Source organism: Ovis aries, chromosome 13, assembly GCF_016772045.2.
Source record: "Ovis aries strain OAR_USU_Benz2616 breed Rambouillet chromosome 13, ARS-UI_Ramb_v3.0, whole genome shotgun sequence".
Lineage (NCBI taxonomy): Eukaryota > Metazoa > Chordata > Mammalia > Artiodactyla > Bovidae > Ovis > Ovis aries.
In genome coordinates, this window is record NC_056066.1 from 71359142 (window position 1) to 71377903 (window position 18762).

Below are 18762 nucleotides of genomic sequence, written 5' to 3' on the forward strand. Positions count from 1 at the left end.
GCGCTGGGATTTTCTCTAGTTGCCGGAAGCAGCGGCTGCTCTCTGGTTTGGTGCACGGGCTACTCACTGCGGCGGCTCCTCTTGCTGTGGCGCACGGGCTCTATGGCTCTCGGGCTTCAGGAGCTGAAGCTTGCGGGCTCAGGAGCTGTGGCTCCTGGACTCAAGAGCACAGAGGCTCAACAACTGCAGTGCATGGACTTAGTTGCTTATAGGATCCTCCTGGACCAGGGATCGAAGCCATACCTCCTAAGTTTTGGCAGGCAGATTCTTCACCACTGAGCCACCAGAAAAGTCCCACCGGGAACTTCTGATGGGTGGCCAGAGTGCTTGAGAGCAGCACCTCATATTCCATGTGGGGGCATGAGCGATTCTGTGCTGACTCCCCTTCCCTTGCTCTAAATTCTCTGAAGTGCTACACCACAAAGAATGTGTGTGTGTGTGTGTGTGTGTGTGTGTGTGTGTGTGTGTGTGTATGGTATGTATGTGTGTGTGTGCATGCTGGGAAAAGGATGAAGGAAAATTAAGGAAAGAGGACTGAGTTTCAAATTTGGATGGTGCAGAGCAGACAGAAAGTGTAAGGAGTGAGAGGTAATTGACATTGAAAGCCAGTCGGAATGGAAACCAAATAGCCAGAAATGACCAGCATAGGAGGCCTTAGAAATATGCAAAAACTTGAAAGAGAGCTCCTTGTACCCAAATCTCAAAGGGCAGGGTAACTTCTGTTGGCATGCAGTTTGCAGATAACCTTGGGGTTCAGTTCAGTTCAGTCGCTCAGTCATGTCTGACTCTTTGCGACCTCATAAATAGCAGCACACCAGGCCTCCCTGTCCATCACCAGCTCCCAGAGTTCATTCAGAATCACGTCCATTGAGTCGGTGATGCCATCCAGCCATCTCATCCTCTGTCATCCCCTTCTTCTCCTGCCCCCAGTCCCTCCCAGCATCAGAGTCTTTTCCAATGAGTCAACCCTTCGCATGAGGGGGCCAAAGTACTGGAGCTTCAGCTTTAGCATCATTCCTTCCAAAGAAATCCCAGGGTTGATCTCCTTTAGAATGGACTGGTTGGATCTCCTTGCAGTCCAAGGGACTCTCAAGAGTCTTCTCCAACACCACAGTTCAAAAGCATCAATTCTTTGGCGTTCAGCCTTCTTCACAGTCCAACTCTCACATCCATACATGACCACTGGAAAAACCATAGCCTTGACTAGACGGACTTTAGATGGCAAAGTAATGTCTCTGCTTTTGAATATGCTATCTAGGTTGGTCATAACTTTTTTTTCCAAGGAGTAAGCGTCTTTTAATTTCATGGCTGCAATCACCATCTGCAGTGATTTTGGAGCCCCCAAAAATAAAGTCTGACACTGTTTCCACTGTTTCCCCATCTATTTCCCATGAAGTGATGGGACTGGATGCTAGGGGAGCTCTTCTCAGGCCCAGCCCCAGGAGTACCTGGCATGGCCCTCTGTGCAAAGACAGATGACTACCGGTTTATCTATAAGCTGCTTCTCTGGAGCTTCTGGAGAAGATAGAGCAGCCCACTGATGACATCGGGGCCCAGGAGCCAATCAGGAGTCCTTCAGTCTTGGCTGAATAAGGAGGAGGGAAGGGAAGATGGTAGCTTGGGGCTTAGGCCATAAAGGTGGAAAGCCCAGGCAGAGGCAGAAAGACCAAGTCCACATTCAGCAAATTTCAGGGCATGGGTCAGGGCCTGGAGGTAAGTCCTACAGTTTGTTTTATCTCCCCTTATTGTGGAAGTCAAAGAATAAAACCAGCACAGCCTAGGATTCAGCAGAGACAAGGGAAGATGCTGGAAGAGTCGTCCTTGCCCCTAGGCCTGCAAACTGCCTCAAGTCACTTAACGGACTGCATCAGCCTAGCGAGGGAGGAAGAAAGGTGAAGGGCAAAAGAGGTGGTCAGCTCAGTGCCCCGGAAAGAAAAGCCACAGGGATGAGTCCAGGTATGCCTGGGGCAGCAATGCCCAGAGAGAAGAGATGGTTTTCTGAGAAGTCAGCCCTGATGGCACTGGGCAGAAAGAACCAGCTACTTTCCCTTGCTGTGAGGCCAGACTCGGAGAACCCCCCTTCTGGTCACTGTTGGGCTCCCATGAAATGCAGAGTGAAAGCGGGAACTAATGGTCCCCATGCTGGTCCTATCTGTCCACCCTACGTGTGGACACCTGAGTTCTCAAGGCCATCAGGCAGGAAGGCCCAGGGTAATGGAGAGCATCTCCCCCGGCAGGAGCTGGACTAGCCGTGGTTGGTTCAGATACTGCTCACTCATGTCTCAGCTCAGTGAGGTCATGGGGTCAGCAGGGGTGGTGCTGGGCCCCACACAGCGTTCAGGGGCCCAGCTCCTGTCTGGAGACGCTGCCTGGCCCAGTGTGTGGTCTCCAATGTCACAACAGGAGAGGGAAAGACAGGGTCGCACATGGGGGATTTTCTCTAGGTCTGGCCTGGAAGGGGTGTGCATCGCTTTGACACATAGCCCTCTGCCCCAACTGGAGGCAGGAATCTAGGATGTGTACCCTTCCTGCTCACCGAGATGGAAAAACTAAATAGTAAAGAGAACAAGTCACATGGTCACAGGAGCTTGAACTTCCCCTGCTAGTACAAAGGAGGTCCTGCTCTGCGATTATCACACTCGATTTCATGGAGCCTCAGAAAATGTAAGGCAACTAGATCATTTGTTCCATTTTACAGATGGAGAAACTGAGGCTGGGTCACAGGCAGTTTAATCCGGAAATAAAAACTAGGTAGAGCGAGGAGTCAGCCCCAGCCCCACCTGCCTCTCAAGGGCAGCCTCACTGCCTATCCTTAGGAAAACTATTTGCAACCGTCTGCTTGCAAAGTCACAGCAAATGCCAGTCCGGTCTCACGGTGGGTCCAGCAGGTTCCAACTCAAGTGTGTGAGAGATTAGAACAAGCCACAGAGCACATTCTGCTGCTGATGAACTCAAACAGGAGGCTCTCCCTCACTGAGAGCAGACAATCAGCCACTCTGCCAAAAATCGTCTACTCTATCCCACCAGGCTGAGCTCCATCGGAGAGGAAGAACTCCATTTACTGAACTGTAAGCCAGTCACATCTGCCTCTGGACACGCGTCTAAAGCAACAGGCCTGCTACTCTAATAATGAAAAGCAGGAGCAAGCAATTTCATTGAAAAGAGGAGACTGAATCCTAGCCACATTCTCTACCAGGATCCAGGAAAGCATAAAAATGGGGGACTGCTCGCACTTAAAAACAACAACAATAACCTTTTGAGAAGCAAAGAAACCCACCTTCCCAGGGGGTGGGGAAACTCAAATTTGACACTATTGCAGGAGCCTCAGGACTCTGCAGAGCTGCCTCCTTTGTTTTCCATGCTATTTTAGGATGGCATTCTATTGCTGGAGAGGGAATAAGTTTGAAACCCACCTGCAGAATATACATTCTGTTTTGACAAATAGGGAAGTCGAGGCCCAGGAAAATGGTCATTTGAATCTAACTAGCAAAAAAATGTTGGCTCCGTCCCTTCTAAGATAAATCTCACCTAAGGCCTGGCTCTGGGTTCCCCAGATCAGGATGGCAGCCCCTCTTAGATGGGGCATGAAAGTGGAGTTTAAAAGAGGAGATACATGTGTACACAAGGCTGATTCACTCTGCTCTGTGGATGTGGCAGAAACTAACAACACTGTAAAACAACTATATGCTAAGAAAAACTAATTTTAAAAAATTTAGAAATAAATTTAAAAATAAATAAAAACAATGCAATATGGGTATGAGAAACCCCATTGATTCCATCGGAAGCCCACTGTCTACCCCACCCCACCCCAAATGCTACGATACTGCTTTGGGGCATCTGTCTCCTGCTATCTGCCCCATCACTGCTTTTTAAAACCAATTAAAAAAAAAATTTGTATTGGAGTATAGCCGATTAACAATGTTGGTGATGGTTTCAGGCAGACAGCAAAGGGCATCAGCCATACATATAGATGTATCCATTCTCCCCCAAACTCCCCTTCCACCCAGGCTGCTTTGCTTTTTAAATGTTTAAACACGTTGCCACAATTTCTTCATGAGGCTCATTTCTAAATGATTGGTGATGCTTGCTCTTAGGGTACAAAGTGCTTTATTCCATCCTTTCTCATCCCACCCATCCCCGTTTGGGGGTCTCTGGGCTCTACCAGTAGGTAGGCTACATTGGGCTGAAGAGGCGGCAACTGAGGGGTCTGGGCACAATGACAGCTGCCAAGGTCAGCTGGGCTGGCGTGGACTGTTCACCAGGACATCTTATCTCACTCACTAGGTCAGAACAAACCAGATGTCAAATGTCAAAGCTTTTAGACAGACTGACTGGGGCTCAGAGAAGCTAAATCACTCCACAGCTAATGTCATCAGCTCTCTTTTATTTCTCTCACATCTCATGCCCTGCTCTGGACAGAAGCCCACAGAACTGCAGATGAACACACGAGCGTCAGAGATCAAGAAGTCTCCCCACGAGGAGGGGTTTGGGTCAGAGCTTCTCACCCTTGGCACAACTGGCCTTTGGGGTTGAGCAGTTCTTTATTAGGGGCAAGGGAAGGAGGGTTGCCCTTGTACATCACAGAACTTTAGGAACGTCTCTGGCCTCCCCCTACTGGATGCTGGGGCCCCCTTCCCAGGTGTGACAATTAAAAAGGCCCCCAACGTTGCTGAAAGCCTCCTGGGAGATGAAATCACTCTCAGTTGAGAACCACTGGTCTAGGCAGAGTCTGTAACATTTCAGAGGCAAATTAGGCACCAGAGAGAGGACACAGGCAATGGTCTGGAGCATCCTGTCCAAATCTGGAGCCTGAGGTTTAACTGAGTCTGACTGAGCCTGAAACTTAGGGCCTCAGAAACAATATTCCATGTATATTTGCCACAGAATAGAACATAACGGAAAATCAGCATAACGAGGGTTAGGAAGAAAGTCTTAATTACAACAGGACTAAGACAGACCTTGGGCTCTGAGACGCTCAGTAGGCTGAGTGAACAGGCTTCAGCATCCTCATCTGAAACATGGGAACAGGTGAGGATTCAACAGAATCTCACGTGAGGGGATTCTGGCATGGCGAATCTATACAGGGCGGTGTCTGGCATGCAATAAACAGTCTATAAATGTTACCTTACTGCAGATTTGCAGCTCATTCAGTACCCTGGATAAGTCTTCCATTGGAACACAGGAGGGTAACGTTCCAAGTGAACGAGGGTTTAACATAGTTGATGTTTGATTTGATTTCCAAATGCGTTAAAAGTGTTAATGCGACCCAGGAATATGCAGCTGATGAAGTCGTCAAAATAATTCAAGGAAACCAATACTTGTCAGGTTTTATTTATCCACACGGATGCTTTTTTTAAAAAATAAGCTGGTCTTTGTGCCCATACAGAATACAATATACATAGATATCTCCCAGTTTGCCTCCCCCAATGTGCACATATGTTCAAGTTAAGTTTCCTACTTTCCTCCCATCTGTCATTTTTTTTAATCCTCCTCTGGAAAGCTAACAGTGACATCATCTAAAAGTGAGGAAGTCAGGAGGTAAGACTGGGCAGCTGGCAGATGGGGAGGATGAAGACTGATGAAGATAAATAAACACATGGACAGTTAGTTCACAAAGAATGAACATACCCAAGAAAGTGAAAGTCTTAGTCACTCAGTCAGGTCCAGCTCTTAACGACCCCATGAACTGTAGCCTGCCAGGTTCCTCTGTCCATGGGATTCTCCAGGCTAGAATACTGGAGTGAGTAGCCATTCCCTTCTCTAGGGGATCTTCCTGGTCCAGGGATCAAACCCGCGCCACCTGCATTGGCAGGCAGATTATTTATCACTGAGCCACCAGAGAAGCCCGAACATATCCATGACCCTTCCCCAAATCCAGAGAAGCTACACCATTATTCCATTTTATAACTCAGGAGTCACGGGATGAGGCTCTGAATTCACATAGCAAACACATGCCAGAACCCAGATCTGAACCCAAGACCTACATGATTTACAATCTATGGGTGCTTGCCGAGAGCAGAATGTTGTTAAAAAACACGAGGCAGTCCATTAACTGAAATTATGACTAAGAAGGAAAAAATAAGAGCATCAGGATATTTTTTTTAGAAGGAAGACTGCAGAGAAGATGAAGATGCTGAGGTTTCTTGAAATAGCATCTTCCAGGAAAGCCAACGTTAGACATGGGGTAGAGGGAGGAATCAGGTAAGAGTGAAGTGGTAAGCTGTTGCCCTCGTAGACACAGTGTGAAGCAGGTATACACCAGGAGGCAGGACTCAGGAGGAACACAGAGGGCTCACTCATCTCAAAGCAAGCCTTCCCTTGACAGCCATTAAGGAAGGCCCAGAAGCTTCTAAAATGACCATCATCAGGGCCACATAATAGGCTGGGTAAGGAGCATGATGCTGGCAGGTCAACAGAGACCTGGGCAGGACAAAGGGAAGTCATAGGAGGGACACAGGGGATTACAAAGCTTACAGCTTCCATAACTAGGCAGAAAAAGAATAAGGACAAAAAGCAATTCAAGTAAAAGATGATATGTATGCATATGTGTGCTAAGGTGCTTTATGACCCCATGGACTAGAGCCCGCCAGGCTCCTCTGTCCATGGAATTCTCCAGGCAAGAATACTGGAGTGGGTTGCCATTTCCTCCTCCCGGGAATCTTCCCAATCCAGGGATCAAACCCACATCTCTTATGTCCCCTGCATTGGCAGGAGGGTTCTAACCAGTAGTGCCGCCTGGGGATATGTACAGCTGATTCACTGTGTTGTATAGTAGGAAATAATGCAAAATTGTAGAGCACTTATATTCCAGTAATAAAATGAAACAAAATAAAGAAGCACTCATAAAGGATATAGAACTTGCTCAGAGGTAGGAGGAAAACCTACAGTTCGAAGAATACTGAGACCCTTGGGACAAGAAGAACACTAAGGAATCTTCTGTGCAACTGCCCTTTGTGAAGAAAGAGTCTGAGAACTCCCTGTAGGATACAGCAAATGTCTGACCATCTTCTACTAGGTGCCAGGGATCCAAGGAAGCAAGACCTACAGAGCTTCTCCCTTCAAGACCACATGTAACACACAGATGTGAATGACTACTGTGCACAATGGTAAGAGCTGGGTAGAAAACCACAGCCTAGGATATTGGTACAGAGTCACAAGAGGGAGTGTGGTCAGGGGAGTCTCTCTGGGGGAGATGATAGGTGAGCAGACACCACAGTAAACAAAACAATTGAGCTCCAGGTAACCATCAGGAAGAAAAGCATTTCACTCCAAGAGAGGGACACAAGTGCAGAGGCCCTGAGGTCAGACTTGCTTTCCTGGAGTTCAAGGAAGAGGAAATTGACAGGTGTGGCCAGAGAATAGGATGAAAGGAAAAATATGGGGCTGGGAGGCTAGGAATCAGAGACGGAGAGGGGGTCAGAACTAGACTGTGTTAAGAAGCTTGGATTTTATTCTGAGGGTAAGAGACGAGCTAGTGCAGGGTTTTAGGTAATGATGTGCCAAGATTTAACTTGTTTTCAAACCATCACTGAGGCTGCACAGAGAGCAGACCTCAGCAGTGCAGAAGTAGAACAGGGAGGAGGCTGGCAGACTCATCCAATTGCAAAGAAAGGGCTTGGTCTCAAGAGGTGATAACAAACTGTGACCCAGGAGCCAAACCCTGCTCTGTGCCTGTTTTTTTTTTTTTTTTTAATAAAGTTTTATTGTCACACAGCCTCACTCATTCATGCCATCTTTTCTAGGGCTGCTTTTGCTACAACAGCAGAGTCGAGTAGTTAAAACAGAGCCTGGGTGGCCCATAAAGATGAAAATGTTGACTACCATGCCCTGTGAAGGAAAGGTTTGCCACCTCCTGGTCTAGGGTGTGGACAGGTGAGATGGTAGGGGCGGTGGGCCTCCAGGCAGGTTTAAGCAGTGGAGTTTACAGGGCAGAGGCCAGATTCCAGCCCTGGCTCTCTGACCACTGCACCATACAGCTCCCAGCTCTCCTCTGCCTCTGAAGACTGGCAGAGAACAGATATGGATGCTCGGAGTCTGATTTGCTCCAGTGCTGTCCAAGCTGAATGCTCAGAGTGGTTGCTGTCTTTGTTTCTTCTCTGGGTGTGCAGTGGTCCTCCTGGGCTGCTCTCACTGACGGGACAGGAGCCAGCAGCCTTGGTTACCTTGAAAGGCTAAAGATCCTTCTCCGAATTGCATTCGCTGTTCTACCCTCTGTATATATTTTCTCAGCTCACACCTGATTACAAGATCTATCATACTGGATTTTCTAAGAAATGTGGTTAGAAGAAAGAACAGGATCTATTTGGCACAGGCAGGCATGGGCTGGAATCCCAACTCTGCCACATACAAGCTGTGTGACCTTGGGATGATTGCCTAACCTCTCCGATCCTCCACGCCCTCATCTGTAAAAGGGGGACGCTATAGCACATGTATCGTATGGCCACTTATAGGCTTAGTAAGATAGTATAGTAGGCGCCTGACACAACTAGAAAGCCATCCGTTATAAGCCTGCATGATTCTTCCTACTAGACCGTGATCTTATCACGCTACTTGACCCCCAACCCCCATAAACTCTTAACAGTAAGGACAAGTCAACTATTCTAGTCAAGTAATCTTCAAACCACAGGCTGTAAACTCAAAGACCTACAGGAGCAAGCCTAGTGAGGTAAGCAAAGTGAGCCAAGTCAGGGCAGGGGTGAACTGTGGAGCGTCCCAGAACAGAGCAGCCATACCAGCCCACTGCTGCTGTCCTAAAATACAGGTTCAGTGTGGCCAGACAGACACAACTTCAAGAAGAATTTAAGGATTGGAACAAAATGTTAAAAGAAAAAAAAGACAGTGCAACCTAAGTAAAGCATCTCTGAAACCAACTTGGACCAGTGGGCTGCATTTGATGACCCCAATCCCATTCCCCAATGTCGTTGCAGAGAAAAGAGACCTTAAGGCGATTAAGTTTAAATTACGGTAATACAAGAAGCAGAACAAGGAAAAGTAGCCAGTGTATTGGTATTTGATCAATATCTCCTTGAATACAGTAAAATATGATTATCGATAATTACAGATCTAACTATTGTTGTTGTGCAGTCGCCAAGTCATGTCTGACTCTTTGCGACCCCACGGACTACAGCACACCAGGTTTCCCTGTCCTTCACTATCTCCCAGAGTTTGCTCAAATTCATGTCCACAGAGTCCATGATGCTATTTAACCATCTGACCCTCTGCCACCCTCTTCTCCTTTTGCCTTCAATCTTTCCCAGCATCAGGGTCCAAAGAAGGAGGGAATGGCAAACCACTCCCGTATTCTTGCTGCGAGAACCCAGGAACATGAACGGTATGAAAAAGCAGAGATATGACTGGGTGGGTGTCTATTTGTACTAAGAGCTATACACATATTTTCTCCCTCTCATAAGGATCCAGCTAGCTATATCTGTCCCCACTGAACAGATGAGGAACCTGAGGATCGAAGCAAATATGTAATTTCCCTGAAGACACAGAGAGCTGGGGCCAGGTTTGAGACTGAGACTGGGATGTTGACATCCATACACAAAATCTATACTCTTGACCCTGCCCAGCTGCCTTGACAGAAAGTCACAAGGGACTTAAATCCGAACATCTGATTCTCAGCACCAGCATTGGATTTCTTCGAGGAACTAATCTGTATATTGATAAGAAGTTCCGAAACCATGGTAGGTTGTTAAACGGAGTTAGAAGACAAATTTTAAAAAACCACCACCAACAAAATTTTTATGAGTTAGGAAGTTGTCATCAAGACCACATCTGCATATTTGAAGAAACTTAAGCCCTTGGGATAAGCTAAAATACCCTGAAATCAAAGGCTTTAGGAAACCCAGAAACAGACATCAAATTAGTGCATTTATGAGCAGTGGTCTGGAACAGGTAGGTTGAGGGGCCAGATTGTCAATTGAGTGAAACCTCAATTACAGAGTAATCTAATGTATACCCAGGTACATTATCACAACTCAATAAACAGCTCTTCGGAATGAAGTAATTCCAATTTGCTTGCATTTTGAGCTGTGTGTTGCCCTGAAAATTTTGCATTACCTACATTCAAATGAGGTGTTTTCTGAAGCGCCTATGCTCACAGTCCCAGGACAGTACATGAGCCACAAGCCAGCCATAAATACCCCTGCCTAAGGAGAGACAGAGACAGAAATGGAGAAAGAGGTCTCCGCCCTCTACAGCTTGGCCCAGCACAAGCACCTGCCGCAGACAGCATCAGAGGGACCTCCAGCTCCTGGCACCCTTGGGAGCTGAGGGGTCCTATGACCTCCCAACCCCTGCATGGCCTGAGTTCCAAATGAGTGATGCCAGGCGGAGGGGGCCCATGAGGTCAGGAGGCCGAGCACAAGCAGGACCAGAAACTTTTCTTTTGTTCCAGATCCCTGGCTCACTGGTGGTGGACAGAGGAGGAATCTAGGGAGACCGATGTAGTGGGAACTCCAGGACCCAAATGTTCCCAAGCCTACATGTTGGGCCCCATTAAAAAAAAATAATGTAAAAAATGGTGGCTGTGCTGTGCAGCAGGTGGGATCTTATTTCCCCGACCAGGGACTGCATCTGTGCCCCTGCAGGGGAAGCACAGAGCCCTAACCACTGGACCACCAGGGAAATCCCATGACCCCCACTTTAATATTCCCTCCTGTATGTTCTGCACATGAGGGAAGCTCCAGTCCCCACTCTGCATAGGAAGCCTCAAAGGGTCTCTCCAGGGCCACAGATATGGGAACAAGATCGTGCCCTGGGACAAGTGTCCTGCCCCATCTACCTCAGTTCAGCTCAGTTCAGTCACTCAGTGGTGGCCCACTCCTCGTGACCCCATGGACTGTAGCACACGAGGCCTCCCTTTCCATCACCAACTCCCGGAGCTTGCTCAAACTCATGTCCATCGAGTCAATGATGCCACCCAACCATCTCATCCTCTGTCGTCCCCTTCTCCTTCTGCCTTCAGTCTTTCCCAGCATCAGGAAATGAGTCAGTTCTTCCCATCAGGTGGCCAAAGTATTGGAGCTTCAGCATCAGTCCTTCCAGTGAATATTCAGGGCTGATTTCCTTTAGGATGGACTGGTTGGATCTCCTTGCAGTACCTTGGACTCTCAAGAGTCTTCTCCAGCACCACAGTTCGAAAGCATCAATTCTTTGGTGCTCAGCCTTCTTGATGGTCCAACTCTCACAACCATACATGACTACTGGAAGAACCAAAGCTTTGACTATACAGCTCTCTGTCAGCAAAGTGATGTCCCTGCTTTTTAATACACTGTCTAGGTTTGTCATAGCTTTTCTTCCAAGGAGCAATTTAATTTCATGGCTGCAGTCACCATCCACAGTGATTTTGGGGCTCACCATCCACAGTGAGCCTAAGAAAATAAAATCAGGGATCGAACCCAGGTCCCCTGCATTGGGAGTACACAGTCTCAGCCACTGAACCATAAGGGGAGTGGCGTGTGTGTGTGTGTGTGTGTGTGTGTCTGTGTGTGTCTGTGTCTGTGTCTGTGTCTGTGTGTGTAGGCAAGGGTTAAATCCATTTCTCCAGGAATCTGGCAGTTGGTATCCCACTCCAGAAAGGAAGGGAACAGCGGAAGTCTGATGCATGAGTTAAAAACTCAAGTTAGCAACAGGTCAAGGGACCCCTGCTATGAGCCCAGCCTGCTGTCTGGATGTTTTTGACACTGTTCAGGACATGATGCTACCAGATGCTGACAAGGCCACAAGCCTCAGGCCCTCCAGGTGAGACCTAAATAGCATGATCCAGCCCCTGGGCCAACCCCCGCTCTGCCCCTAAGGACCTGTCTCTGTCTCAACCTGGCTGTGCTCCTACAGCTGTAAAATGAATTAAAATAAAACCAAGGTGCAAGCCGCAGTCAGGACTAAATAAGATCATGAATGTGAAGAGACTTCTACATTCAAGGGGTCTAGTTTCTAGCTGACCCCCAAGTGAATGTAAAAAGAGAAGAAGTGCAACAGGGAACAAAAACAGGCAGTAAGAAAATGCGATATTCCATAAAGGATTTCAATAAGGTGCAACCAAACAGGATCCATCACCAGGAGCGCAAATCCACCTTCACCCACGAGGGAGGAGACTTCTGAAGGACGGCACCCAGTGCACCCCTTAAAATGGAGTGGTGGGGGCTGCTGGGGAGGGGCAGAGCAGATCCATAGCTCCTGGAGTGCATCAGGGTACTACCCCCTCCAGGCTGAACTCAAACCCAAGGAACACAGCCAGCAAAGGACAAACCCCAGCCCCAGGACACCCTGGCCACCCCTCCAAACAAAGGCCATGATGCTTCACCATGGAAACCACATCCTCTGTCCAAGAGGCCCCTGGATTTGGCCCCACACCTCCTTCTTCACACCTGGGGACATAAGGAAAGACGAAATGGAGCGTTCTCTGACTCCCTTTGTCTGCATGTGAACAGTTAGTTCAGAGCCCGACACTGGCCCCAGAGGTCCTTCAACCAATCCACTCATTACCAACGCTGCGCCGGGCACGGCAAGGAGCTAGTGAGACCGGGACAACAGGAGAAAACGCAGTCCATTCTCAGGATGGGGAGGGAGGCTTCCGTTGCTGTGTGGGATATCACCATACAACAGGTATAGTGAGCGTCCAGAAAGCACCGCGCAGGGGTAACATATTCACTGACTACAGGAAAGACCTGCAAAGCCCACTTTGTCACACAGATCAACCTTATGGGCCAAAAAGTCAAGAAACGAGCCTAACAGGAGGATCGAAGTGATAGCTTCTTTGATCTATATCGGCACGCAGTGTAAACTATTTTAAAGATGCTTGTTTTGCCTGCTAGTTGTTCCGTTCATAACCACTCAATTTGTTGATCTTCACCTTAAGTGTTCATAGAATTCCAACGAAGAGATGAATTCCTGCTGAGGCCAATAACTCATTCGCTGATCCACCACTCAGCACATATTTTAAGGTCGAGTCGTATGAAACGACTGATCGTGCAGGGCAAAGCCGTGGAACACTGGTGCTCTCAGACGGCTTGGCACGCTCAGCACACAGGCCAGGCGCTCTGCTAAGCTCAGGGGGCTGACTGTGAGCCACGAAACACATGGAAGATGGCCCAAACTCCGCTGAGCTTATATCCTAAGGGGGGACACAAAACTGCCAACTAAATGAAGAAAAATACAGAATTTGGAAATGTGAAGAGTGATAGAACGTGACCGTGAGAATGGCGGGGAGCTAGGAGAGGGTGATTCTCTCAGAGAAGACGGCATGTTGACAGTCAAGCCGAGATCTGATGATCAACAAATGTGCAGCCATGTGAATACCCGTCTGGAGTCAGGACATCACAGGAGAGAGAGTCTCAGACGGCAGACTCACCCAGGAAAGGTCATCATTACACAGGCAGGCAAAGAGAGGTCAAGGTTCCACACCAACCCATCCTTTGCCCAAGGGAACCAACTCAGGAGCCTTCTCAGGGGTTGAACAATGCTTCTGTCTTCAAACACACTGGGTATCATTCTGCAGCTAGCGTTAAGATGAACAGCTTCACTATTTCATTCACTAAATTACGTTATATTAAAATTTTAACCGGTGAACATAATGCTGGAAAATGAGAACATCCATACACTGCTGTTTTCCAGTATAAGCTGTCAACCTATTTTTTTTTTTCAAAAGCAATATTGCAACACAAAGAAAAATCCAAAAAGATGCTTATATTCTCTGGCCTAACAACTCTACCCCTAGGGAATTTATCCAAGGAAATAATCTGGTTTAGTAGAATAAAAATATTCTCTTTGGAAGAACTCAATTGAGGTGTTAATTGTTGCATGCACAAAGGAAAGATAAAAACAAAAGCACCTGGAATTATCTAAATGAAGACAGAGATTTTTAAAAATAGGATGATTATGATGAACTTGATGAAATAGCACACAACCATTAACACTATAACAAAGATTATAGAGTCTTTTAAAAATGAATGGAATATCCAGCTCCTTGAAAGAGCAGAAAAGGGACAATGTACATATTTTCATGGAAAAACACATCAAAGATACCTCAAGGTGAACAAGAAAACTGGGAAAAAATTGATTCAAAGTCAGTGGGGTGGGGGGTTATTTATTTCAAAAGTCCTTCTAAAATATTGTCACTATATCAAGTTTTCAATAAAATATCCCTTAGAAACAATTGTTTTCTTGATCACTGTAACAGAATGCCACCAAAGCACAAGGACATTGGCTCACTCTAAATTTAAATGCAAAAAAAAAACAAAAAAAAAAAGCCAAATTTAGAGACGTCTTCCATGTCATCTACCCCATAAGCTTTCATGTACAGATCTTACGTCTAAGACTCAACTTTGGATGACAGTGAAATATTGCATGATTTTGCAGTAACTTTATTTTTTTTGAAGTGGGTTGATGGGGAGAATTTAAAGCTGTTTCATTCTATGGAATGAGTGAAGGAACCGCAGATAAGAAAACAGCAGTCTTAGCTCTTCCCAAAATGCAAGCTTGGGGCCAAAGGATCCCCATGAGACCAACCACCTGGGTGGTGGCACTCACCTTTCACGATCAGCTCGGCATAGTTGGACACACCGGAGCCGCCGTCAGAGCGGATCACACAGCGATACTTGCTCACGCTTCGCTGGGTCGTGTCTGCCACACTGACTGTTGCCGAGAAACGCCTGTGGTTGACCACACGGGTAACCATGAGGGCCGTGTCCCTTCCATTCCATTGCTGCAGGACAGAGGAGAGGAGCAAGAAATCATGCTATCACACACTGCCAGCGTGGAAGCTCCACCCACCCTCCCCCACACCCCTGGGGCCCATGACTTCCCATAATGAGTCTCCATTGCTGATATCGGTAGGTGACATGATTCAAGAATAAACTTTGCTAGGGAGCTGATGCGAGAGGGCAGCTGCCTGCCCACAGGAAGAGGGCACAGCCCCTTCTAAACACCTTGGCTCCTTGCTCATCTGCATATGGGGTTGGCACTTAGCCCTTTAAACTTCCTCCCATTTTTGTTCATCTCTTGAGCAAAACCCACAGGGTATCCCCAAGAGCAGATTTAGGTAAGTCAGTGAAAAATATAGCCCACAAAGTGGTAATAAACAGCTGGTGTGCTGGTACCCCACCCACAGTTTCTGAGTGCCCCCTACATGGACCAATCTGTCCCCCAGGCACATTGTGGATGGGGGCTTTTCAACGCCTCTCCTCCTTGGCACATGCTTCTTCCACTGCCTGACGCCTCCTGTCTGCCTGGAGAGACTCGCGCTGCCTTCAAGCCCAGGTGCAGCTCATTAGCATCTCCAGTAGGTGCCCTTGACTGTCGCATCACCTTCTCGAAAGCTCCTCACTCTCCTATGTACGGTACAAACTCGCCATGCAATTTCTCTAACAAACGTTTCCCTCAATAGACTGTTAGCTGCCCGAGGGCAGGACTTTGCTCTTTTCATCTCCAGCACCATGCCCTGATGCCTCTTGACTTGATAAACATTTCTAGAATCAACATTTTTAATAAAACATGTTTGTCTTTACCATCCTGAATCTTAGATGTGATATTCTGGGTTTGAAGAAGTCCCTGTTTCACAGCAGCAAGTTACAATAACTGATAGGAAAACAAGTGCAAGTGAATACCATTTGTGCAAATTCAGGCAGGCAAGTTCCTTTTTCTGGCCTTCAGCTCCTCATTTAAACCATGGATCTGATACTGGGGCTTGCTGTATGGAGTTATCGTGACAAATACATGAGAAGGCATGGAAAACATTTAACCAGAAGCATATTCTGGTGTCAGTGGCGCTCTCTAAATCAAGAGTCCCCAACCTCTGGGATCTAACGCCTGATGATCTGAAATGAAACTGATCTAATAATAATAGAAATAAAGTGCACAATAAATGTAATGTGCTTGAATCATCCTGAAACCATACCCCCAGCCCCAAGGTCTGTGGAAAAAAATCTGCTTTTCACAAAACCAGTCATTGGTGCCTAAAAGCTGGGGGATTGCTGCTCTAAATTAACCATGAAATTAGAGGTGAAGTGGGGTAAAGTGGATAACAGCCCTTCAAAGATGTCTATGTTCTAATCCTTAGAGCCTGCAGATACATCACTTTACATAGTAAAAGGGACTCTGAAGATGTGATTACGGAGATGGAGAGAGATTCTGAATCAAACGAAAGGACTTATATGCAGAAGAGGAAGGCTGGATGGTCAAAGTCAGAGAAAGAGACAGGGCGACAGAGGCAGAGGTCAGAGTTATGTGACCTCCTTAAGACGAAGGAAGTAACCATGAGCCAAGGAATGCAGGGCGGGGTGGCCCCCAGAAGCTGGGAAGGGTAAGGGGAGAGAGTCTCCCCTGGAACCTCCAGAAGGAGCACAGCCCACTGACACCTCGATTTTAGCCCATAAGACCCATTTCTGACTTCTGATCTCCACAACTGTAAAGTAACACGCTTCCATTGTTTTAATCCACTCAGTTTGCGGAACTTGTTACATCAGAAATAAGGAATTAACACAAACAGCAAAGGACTAATTTAAGTGCAAAAATATTAATGTTTTCAAGTTTAAATCTTATGTTGATGTCTCCTCCAGGATTATTTCACTTTTCTTCTTAATGATGTCAGATTCCAGCGAAGATTAAGTGCATCCCCTTGAACCATTTACATTTTTTCTGTTTAGCTACTGAAACCACCAGGCTTTCTCCTATGGAAGAATAAGAAATTGTGGGTTGTCTTATAAAATCTCTGGAAAAACAGGCCTTTTGATAATCACATTTGTCATATTGGGAGCAGGCAACAGCCAGACAGGGACAAGCTGGGGGCCCAGAGCCATGAAAGGCAGCAGCGCTGTGATGGACCGGGGCAAGGAGCCGTGGAGGTGAGGTTCAGAGAGATGAGGCCACACGCAAGGGCAAACAGAGGCTCAAGGTCAAGGCGACTGAGCAGTCACCCAGGAGGAGCCCAGAGGCAGAGATCACAAGGGATTCCAGAAGACCAGGGGTGGTGAGAGGCTCAGAGGCCAGAACGCTGGGGCAGCACGGAGAAGGGATTTAAAGCAGAGAGGATGAGTAAGAAGCACAAGTCCCCGCCACTGTCAGCCCCAGACAGAGGCAGAGAAGAAAAGGGGAGGAAACAAAGGAAATTTTATTGTGCAGGAAACGACTCAGGCAATGGATAGGTTTGAGTGGACGCAGGCGGGATGCCAAAAGCCTGAAGTGGACCACAGCCTGGAGACAAGAGGAGAGAGTAAAGGCTTCCAGCCACGACACTGAACGCCATGTACGTGCACAGGGTTCAGATGCTGGGATGCTCAGGAGGAGCAGGACAGTGAGGGGAAGTCAAAGTCCCGGGAAAAGGCAGAGTGGCACAGGACACAGACGGTGCACGCTGAAGCCTGTGGGAAATTCTGCCAGACCCTCAGGCCCATGTCACCGCTTCGTCCTCTTGGAACTCTTCTTTTGCCGCCTGTAATATTTTTCACCCACAAGTACACCCTTCCTCCGAAAGTTCCAGGCACGCCTCTTCTTGTGGCAAGTGTTTGAGAGCTATATCTGTTATAAAATGAATCATCTTCTAGTCGATGACTCAACTGAATCAATTTCCCAGTGGGCACTCAAAACAGTGTCTTAGGTTGGGTTCCCCAGACAGAAGCATGGTCTGGGGGCACTGGCTCGTAAAGCATACTTTGCCCCATTCTACCCAGCACTTTCCTATCTCTGCCTCTTCCGCCAGTACTTTATATGATATGCTAAGTCGCTTCAGTCGTGTCCGACCCTCTGTGACCCCATGGACTGTAGCCTGCCAGGCTCCTCTGTCTGTGGGATTCTTCAGGCAAGAATACTGGAGTGGGTTGCCATGCCCTCCTCCCACAGGGTCTCTGGAAAGCTCATGAGCCACTGCCTTGAGATTTGCTGGTTGTCTGCTCCTGAATCTATGTTTAATTTTTTTTTTTTTAAAGAGAGAGACTAGGAACTGATTTCTGTAGAACACTGACAACGTGGGAAGCTCAAGCACCCCTGCAATAACACACTGCTTCTTCTGAAAAGTCAGTATATCCCCTGTGAATAAAGTTCCATAACAGAGTTTGATAAATATTTTGTTCAAAGCATGGGATCTGTCTGAGTGTTTATTAAGTAGAAGTCACATTAACGAACATAGCTCAATGCTCAGTCTGGGTCAGGCATTGTGTTAAGTGGCCTATGCTTAACCCACCTAAAGTTCCTAGGAAAAGTCCTTTTCAAATGGTGGGGCGTAGACTAGCAGCATCAATGTGACCTGGGAACCTGGGAGAAATGTTCATTTTAATGAGAATTCGAGGGCTGCTATATGTTTGTGGAGGCTGTTTATTGGGGTTGGTAGTTGTCTTTTCCCTTTCCCTTATTCTATTATTAATCACACTGGAAATGTACTCATTATTTAACAAAACAGAAAATAAGAGAGTGTGGAATGTGGAAGGTATAATTTCTGCCCAGAAGAATTTATAGGCCAGTGCTAAGATTCCAACAAAACAGCAAAAAGGGCAAAACATAAAGTCAAGTATTAAAATAGCATCCTTCAAGGAAGAAAACATGGGCAGCAGAGAATGAGCAATGCTCTTAGAATTATCTAGAGTGTGGTTCTCCAAGGATGGTCCCCAGACTCACCGCATTAGCAGCCCCTGGAACTTGCTAGAAATGCAAATTTTCTGTCCCCACACAGGACCTAATAAACCAAGAACACTATGGGGGTGGGCGAAGGACACTTTTGCTTTCACAAACCCTCTAGGTGATTCTGATGCATGATAAGGCATGAAATAA

General features: G+C 47.1%; 1 protein-coding gene across 1 annotated transcript in view; it reads right to left on the minus strand.

Moving 5' to 3' along the window:
• Window positions 1-18762, minus strand: part of PTPRT (protein tyrosine phosphatase receptor type T) — a 1166895-nt gene that overhangs the window by 690178 nt on the left and 457955 nt on the right. Inside the window, exon 6 of the mRNA XM_042230145.2 lies at window positions 14533-14707. Within this exon, the coding sequence (XP_042086079.1) occupies window positions 14533-14707 (175 nt within the window). The remainder of the gene's footprint in view (window positions 1-14532; window positions 14708-18762) is intronic.